This window comes from Echinops telfairi, unplaced genomic scaffold (genome assembly GCF_000313985.2).
Source record: "Echinops telfairi isolate 266 unplaced genomic scaffold, ASM31398v2 ScPeMD7_21;HRSCAF=78, whole genome shotgun sequence".
Lineage (NCBI taxonomy): Eukaryota > Metazoa > Chordata > Mammalia > Afrosoricida > Tenrecidae > Echinops > Echinops telfairi.
Window position 1 is genome coordinate 11,716,999 of NW_022103918.1, and position 8,023 is coordinate 11,725,021.

The following is an 8,023-nucleotide window of genomic DNA, read 5'->3' on the forward strand; positions in this document are numbered from 1 at the left end:
CGAGTTTTGAGAATGATGGGGGCACAATTGATGTGTGGATTATGATAAAAGTTGTATGAGCCCCAATAAAATGATTTTTAAAAAAAGAATTGCATATACTAGGGGCTACCCTCCCAAACCTGGGAAAAAATAATCTAATAAAAAATAAAGAGAAAACAATAAATATATTGGCCACCACATTCCCACTTCTCCGAGATGATCTGTTAACAAATTTTGTATTTTCCCTATTGTTTCCTTGAATTTTTATTGCTCTCAAGGTCATTATCGGTCTCATAACATCCATATCACCCTGAATCTTTCATCAGTCACTGAATTAAAATACACGTACTTTCAAAGTGTTGCTCTAATAAATGTTTTCTTCTAGTTACACTACTCCCTCTGAACTCTCTTTCCCATAATCCACCATAAGCATAATTGTACACTTTTACATGATCCTCTGTATTTGCCTCCAAGTAGATTTCAACACATATTGACCCTCAGCATCCACGGGCAAAATGTCCACAGATTCATGTCTAAATATTTCAGGCCAAGAAAGATTCCACAGGTGATACTAACTTCCTTTTACGACATCTCCCGCTTCCTAGTGCCCCACACAAACCTTTCACTTATCATTTAGCAATGACTTCCACTGCATGAAATAAAAAACAAGGGGAGCTACTTAACAACTAAGTCTGGGGGAGGCAGCTCTGGCAGCAGCCCCCCATCATGTCAAGGCGCCTTGATTTTCTTGGCCTAGCCCTCAGGGTCAAACAAAGGCTGCTTCGGTTTTAATTGAAGACAAAAGTGAAGGGAGGGCAAGCAATGCTGTGGTGTGTCCTGTGATTCATTAATCACTCCCTTATTTCTACATCGTAAAAACTGCTTCTTCAGAGGCGGCATCACCTCAGCTGGAGTCAATTTTTCATTTACAGGAGAAAAAAGACCAAACAGTTCCTGCCAGAGAGCACTGGCTCACAGACCCTCCCAGGCAATACGCACTCCTATAGCGGCGGTCATTGGATTTCAATGGAAATTAAAAACCAGTGTGGAGAGGTAGCTATGTCTGTCCCTATGAAGGGGATCTCACTTCTTGTTGGTGGGTAAGCCAGGAGATGCAACCTGCCATTGGGAGTAACACTTAACATGATTTATAAAGACACCCCCCCCACCCCCCGGGAGAATCTGTCCTGTATTGGTCCTAAGCATGCGTTTTTGACTGAGTTTCTATTCAGCCCTTGGTAAGCCAAGTGGCATGCTACAGGTAACCTGCATTTTAGATTCTGTCTTTTCAAAGCGCACAGCAGTTTTCATAGGCCACACCAGGATCTGATGAAGAAGCCCAAGTGAGCCAGGCTTTACCTTACCCACACTTGTAATCGATTAACGGAATCGAAATACTCCTTTGGACTTAAGTCTGAAGCACCCTAGTTTGAGAAGATGACTGCCTTCCCAAGGTCATAATTTGGAAGTCAGCAGACTTTGGTTCAAGTCTCCTGCTTCGGCAGGGGCTCAATGATTGGTAACTTCAGATTACCATATATTTGCTATTTTCATACTCTCTTTGCTTTTGATGTCTTAGTCATGCGGACACAATTCTGCCTAAACGAATCAGTGTAATTGAAATGGTTGCCTTGTGTCCAACCCTTACATTTTTTACCTGTACAAGTCAACAATCTATGTGTTTTCATCCAAAGAGCTTTCCAATATATGCATATTTTCCTTTTCTCAGTAGTACTTCAAATGCTATAGCATGGACTGAATTATATTATTAATAGATTTTCATTGTTCTCCTCCCACCAAAAAATGTTAATGTTGTCTCTAAAGTGGACCAGGGACAAATATAAACCACAGGTATGTGCCTGGATAGCAGCGCACAGTAATCTCAAATATTAATCTAAGAAAAATTAGTTCTTATGATGTGATCTACTTGATACTTGCCCTCAATGATCACTGAAGATATGGGTGCTACAGCAAACGTGTAATGAAGAAATCAGATGGTACTCAGCTTTCAGAAAGAAGAGTGCTGGTATCTTAAGGGCTTGTCTTAAAAAATAAGCAGCCATTTAAGTGTGGTGTCAGCTGTGTCCACGAGGAAGAAGCACACTCACGAGTGTGATTAAAGGATTGTTAACAATAAAATCCAAGATCAGAGGGGAGACTGTATTAGAACTTAAATTCCAAGCACTGAGTTTGCAAATGGATAACAGAGATAGCCCAAAATTAATTTACAAACCCCTAACTGGACTAAGTCTCCACTAAATTTCTTTGGTTTAACCAAGGACGTGGACAGTCATGTCTCCAGAGAGCACTGGAAGTGGATCACCGCAGATATAGTTGGGTTAAAATTTTACATACTATTTGTTTTCCCTTTTAACTCATTTTTAACTTGTTCTAGTTTTTATTATTCTCTGCTGTCTTTTGGATTGAGGTTCTTCTCTGCTTTACTCTGTTGTAGTTGTTTTCAGTTTATAAAAATTATTTTCTTTGTATGAAATCCAGTCGAGGTAAATCTAGAGAAGCAGTGACTAGAGTAATAGCTTCTTTAGGTTATGACAGGGGAGCTCAGTCAGAAGGAAATGAGGAGCTAAGAATAGGCACAAGAATGAAGAAAATATTCTAAAACTGATTGTGGTAATGCGTGCACAATTCTGCAAAATGTTTAAACCACTGAACTGTATAATGCATAATTTATACATCAATAAAACTTTGTGAAAAAGGAAAGATCAGAGATTATTTTTCCCTTTGACCACAAAAGACAAAGGTTTCCAGAAATTGCCTCACGCTTCCTTAATTAGAAACGTGTGCCCTCTATTCCTCTGCTTCCTTGAGGCTTCCTCACCCCAGTGCTGCTTCTCAATTCAGACTAGACCAGAACACGTACACAGGTATACATAAGAGATGGGAGCTCACGACACACAGACTCCAGGAACAGGAGCGGGAATAGTGATACCAGAGGGTAGGGGGAAGAGGGGAGAAGAAAGGAGAAAGGGGCTATTGATCGCAATGATCGTACACATAACCACATACCCCTCTACAGGGGGAAGAACAGCAGAAACCATGGAGGCAGGGAGACAGCGGTTGGTGTGAGAGATGAAAATAATAATGTACAATCCATCAGGGGGTTACGGGGGGGTGGGGAGAAGCTGGTACCAAGGGCTCAATAGAAAGTAAATGTCTAGAAAAGAATGAAGGCAATATATGTACAAAAATGCCTGATTCAATCGATGTATGGATTGTAATAGGAGTTGTATGAACACCCAATAAAATGATTTTTTTTTAATGAAATGTGTGTCATATGAATATCTCTAGCTTCAAGGAAGCTTAGAATGCAAATATGCTGCCTGAGACTAGACAAAAGAAATCAGGGTTGATAAGCAAGAGGTCACCTAGCTGAGAAGCAACAAAGCCCACATGGAAGGCGCACATCAGCCTGTGTGATCATGAGGTGTCAATAGGATCAGGTATGAGGCATCAAAGACCCACAACAAAAAATCATATTATTGTGAATGAAGGGGAGTGCAGAGTGGAGACCCAAAGCCATCTGTAGGCAGCTAGACATCCCCTTACAGAAGGGACACAATGAGTCAGGTCAGTCAGGGTGCAGTATAGCACCGATGAAACATACAATTTTCCTCTAGTTCTTTAATGCTTCCTCCCCACCACTATCATGACCCCAATTCTACCTCACAAATCAGGCTAGACCAGAGCATGTGCATGGGTACAGATAAGAGCTGGAAACACAGGGAATAGGACAGATAAACCCCTCAGGACCAATAATGAGAATAGCCATACCAGGAGGGGAAGGAAAGGTGGGGGGAGATAGGGGGAACAGATCACAATGATCTACCTATAACCCCCTCCCAGGGGGAAGGACAACAGAAAAGTGGGTGAAGGGAGACATCGGTCATTGTAAGACATGAAAAAAATAATATATAAATTATCAAGGGTTGGGGAGTGAGGGGGACAAAAAGAGAAGCTGATACCAAGGGCTCAAGTAGAAAGAAAATGCTTTGTAAATGATGATAACCAATGTACAAATGTGCTTGACACAGTGGATAGATGTATGGATTGCGATAAGAGCTGTAGGAGCCCCTAATAAAATGATGTCAAAAAGAGAAATCAGGGTTCTGTTAACAAGGGTCATGGATGGGGGCTGTATATTGGGTACACATATTAAAGCACTTACCAGTCCTTAAATAATCTTATTTACATGCTGTGATTGTTAGATTTTGTGTCAACTTGGCTGGGCCAGGACCCTCGGTCATGTGGCAGTAAGGCCTCCTTCTTCAGGTGCAGGTCACAACCTGATAATATCTCCTTGGAGGTATGACCTACTTCATATCTAGAAATTGACTCTGAAGAACTGGATTCCTCCTCCTCCTCCTTCCCTCAGGCCTGGATTCTGTGTCTGAGACTTGGACCAGCACCTGCCATGTGGCCTGCTGACCCGGGAAGCTATCAGCAGCCTGCCATGTTGCCTGCCTTGGATTCACTCAATTCTGCCTCCACTGGCCTAAACTCTTTCCACCTCTTGCTGTCTCCAGGTTCCTGGTTCCTAGTGCTGGCAGACTCATGAGTCAGGAAGGGCTTCTGGCCATGAACTTGAGCTAGACTGGGCTTGCTGCTCTCTACAGCTATGTGGACCACTTCTTGATATAAATTTATTATAAATATATGAGTATTACTGGTTTTGTTTCTCCAGAAAATCTAGCCTAACACACACGCGTTTATCCAAGACTAGAACTTGAGTACAGGCAACTTCTCTCACCTCTAACTTCTTTTCTTCCTGCCTTCCCTCCACTCGTGACACTGGATATCTGTGTATGGTTAACCACAAGAGGTGGCCCATAGCAGGGACATGCAACATGTTTCAAAGCCCCATGGACTGCATTCATCAGCGCTCAGCCACTCTTTCGCTCACTACTCCATATTACACCTGCGCTTATCTGCATTTGCCCATCATTTACATTCTTAATGAGCTCTGCATGACAACAGAGTCAGAAATGTAACAGCTGTATTCTATAAGTTCCCTGTACATTTTCTGACTCCATCCAGAAAGACTTGGGTACTCTATATCTTTTAGAACTGATCTTCTGAAACCAACGAAGGCAGTATGAGGAAAAGAATTTTAGATTCACAGAGTGTCCTTCTATGGAAAACTTCAGTGGAGAAATCACTGAAAGAAACGGAAAGCGGATCCCTTTCAAACAGAGAGCTCTCGAGCCACAGAAAGATCCACTAGGATATGAAAAATAAGGTACTACTCTACTGGAGCCTGTTAGAAAACGAGTCTCACTTTTAATAAGAACACATCAAAGCAGTGGTGGCATTTAAGGGTTGAAAGGTGAGGTCATAGGAGAGCAGGAAGAATACCATGATTGTAACATAATAAGGAAGACATAGAAAAAATAGCAGTCCTGTAACATCTACTATTTCTCTTCCCCGACTTATAAATGTCATTCTTCATTTGCTCTATCACATAAAAACCAAACTAACTTCCACGGTCATCAAGTTGATCCCAAAAGAGTGAATTACTCCGTGGGATTTTCTTGGCTGTAATCTTAAGGAAAGCAGAACCCCGGGCCTTTCTTCCAGCACTGTGGGTGGGTTAGAACTGCCAACCTCGAGATTAACAAAGCACAAGCTCTTTGTGCCACCCAAGATCACACCTCATGACACATGCACTTTGAAAATATCCACCATTATGTTTACATGTAAATACACATACATGCATGTAGTATGCCAACTGATACCTTCCTTCAAAACATAATATACAGAAACCTAAATCAATAAGGAGATTATTTATATTGTGAATTCTTCACTTTGCAGAGATCTTTGCTGCAGTTGTTATAAAGTTGAATTGGGAAAATCTATCTACAGGCTTTCAGGAATTTACTATTGAAAATGAGCTTCGGTTGTGTTGTGAATTCCAACCGATCATGAAATCAGGCAGAGCAGGACTACTCCATGTCGTTTGTGCACCGTGGCATTGACCTTTCAGAAACAGGTCACCAGGCTTCTCCTTCGAGGTGCCTCTGAATGGGTTCGGATCCCCTACCTTTCAGCTCTTGATCACAACTAAAGAGATGATCAAATGAGAGTCTCTTTCTATCTCGACCTCTCAAGGACCCATGCCTCAATAGCTTAATCCCCGAAATTTATGCAGAGCTTAATTTTCATAGATCAGAGGATATAGCTGGATTATGGTATTTTTAAAAGGCAGGGAACAACATTGACAAACAAAACTCCCAAATTTACTTTAAGGAGTGACTACATGCTATTGTAATTTGGCTTTAAAAATCCCCAAAGTAGAGACCTTGTCTTAAACCAATTTTGTATTTCTAATAGCCAACTGTCCCTACCGCGTGTGTGAAATTGATGAGTTTCACTCCCAACTCTGCACTCTGCCAGGATGTGAGGTCATTAGGACACTGTGCTACTGATGACAAATGACAGTTACTGAAACAGGCGGCAAGGGGTAGAAGGGGAGGCATAAAGATGAGAAGCAGTAACCTCCAAGGTCGAAGGGGTGGTGGTGATAATGTGGTACAAAGAAAATAATAATGCATCTTATAGGTGCCCTTTTATGACTTTCAAAACACCATTGCTGGAGTCTTGTCACATTTGTTCCTCAAAATTCCTGTGAAGTAGATTAGTTCATATAAAAAAACTGAATTCACAGAGAAAAAGAACTGTAATACTTTTACCATAAATTGTTAAAGGGAAAAATCGCCAGGTGAAATTGTTGACACAATGAAGGGTGATATGGACGCAAACTGATAAACATCTGGCTTCAACTGGATGATGATTTTCAAAAGAAAAAATTACGATTCAGGAAATAAAACAGGCACTTAACTGCAAAGGAAACTTCCATGAGTAAGTTCTCTCCCCAGATAACTTCAAGTAAGGCACACACACACACACACACACACACACACACACACACACCCGCCGCACCCCCACCCCCAGGAACTTAAAATGCCAAGGCACATTTCTAACCTATTATATACAGCACGCAGTAAAAATTCTCCCCTCGGATCTCAACAACGGCAACAAAATGGATGTGCTCAGTAGGATGGGTCTCAGATCTGTTACTTCGGACATTTCAACTCTGGGAAACAAACTTACCTTAAAAGTATCCGCCACTCCCTTTGACCCGCTTTCTCCAGGACATTCTGCCGAGCATCCATGATTGCAGTCCTTAAGGAAGACACAAATCTCCATTCAGTAAAATCAGGTGGGAACTGGGGGCTTGGGATGGTCGTGTGACTCACCATGACCCCGTGAGCTCGGCTCGGGTACCCAGGCAAACAGGAAAAGGAGGTGCAGACAATCACGCCCAGCGAGGGGGGCTCTCCACTTTGTACCCGGTCCGGAGGTGGTGCCTTTTTGTCCTCCTTCAATGGCTTAAAGCCGATTGGTTAATTTCCAGGTTAACCCTGTAGAGCCAGGGTTCACCAGTAAAGAATAAAAAGGCAATTGTCTCGCTTGTGTCCGAGTGAATCGTCTAGACAAAGGTTTTAAGACATTTACAGAGCGGGGGAAAAGAACAAAATCTCCAGGGCGCGCTCCGCCTCGTGGTCCTGTCAATCACCGGTGCACAATACCGGCTACGGAAAAGGATGGAGAGGGGGTGATTCATGTTCTCCACCGGCAGGGCCCTCCAATTTAGGCGCTTCGTCACCAAATCCCACACTTTAAGGACATAAAGACAGAAACCCGATGAATCAGGCGGTTGTTGAAAAGGCAGGGATGGGCATAATGACACCATGGAAAGGGGGGATGGGTGTTGGGAAACAGTGCAGACACAAAGGTGTCACTAAAAGACGATTGTTTAAGGGGGGAAAACGAATTGGCCAAAAGACAAGAAGAAAGCAATGGGGAAGCCAAACGCTGTAGCCTGGGCGGCGTGGCACAGGTCGCGGGGATGCGGCTGTCAGCGCGGGCTCCCGCTCGCTCCTCTTCCCTCCATGCGCCTTTCATGGCCACCCTCCCGTCCCCCCAGCGGGTCCCCAGGCCCCGTGTCTGCAGACTGGGACCCCCG

General features: G+C 43.0%; 1 protein-coding gene across 1 annotated transcript in view; it reads right to left on the minus strand.

Moving 5' to 3' along the window:
• The window catches only part of BCAT1 (branched chain amino acid transaminase 1), an 80,416-nt gene extending 72,846 nt beyond the window's left edge, over positions 1–7,570 (minus strand). The window contains exons 1-2 of the mRNA XM_045288439.1: positions 7,254–7,570; positions 7,108–7,179 (exon numbers count right to left, since the gene is read on the minus strand). Of these exons, the coding sequence (XP_045144374.1) occupies positions 7,108–7,179; positions 7,254–7,256 (75 nt within the window). The 5' untranslated portion in view covers positions 7,257–7,570. The remainder of the gene's footprint in view (positions 1–7,107; positions 7,180–7,253) is intronic.
• Positions 7,571–8,023: the final 453 nt, after the last annotated feature.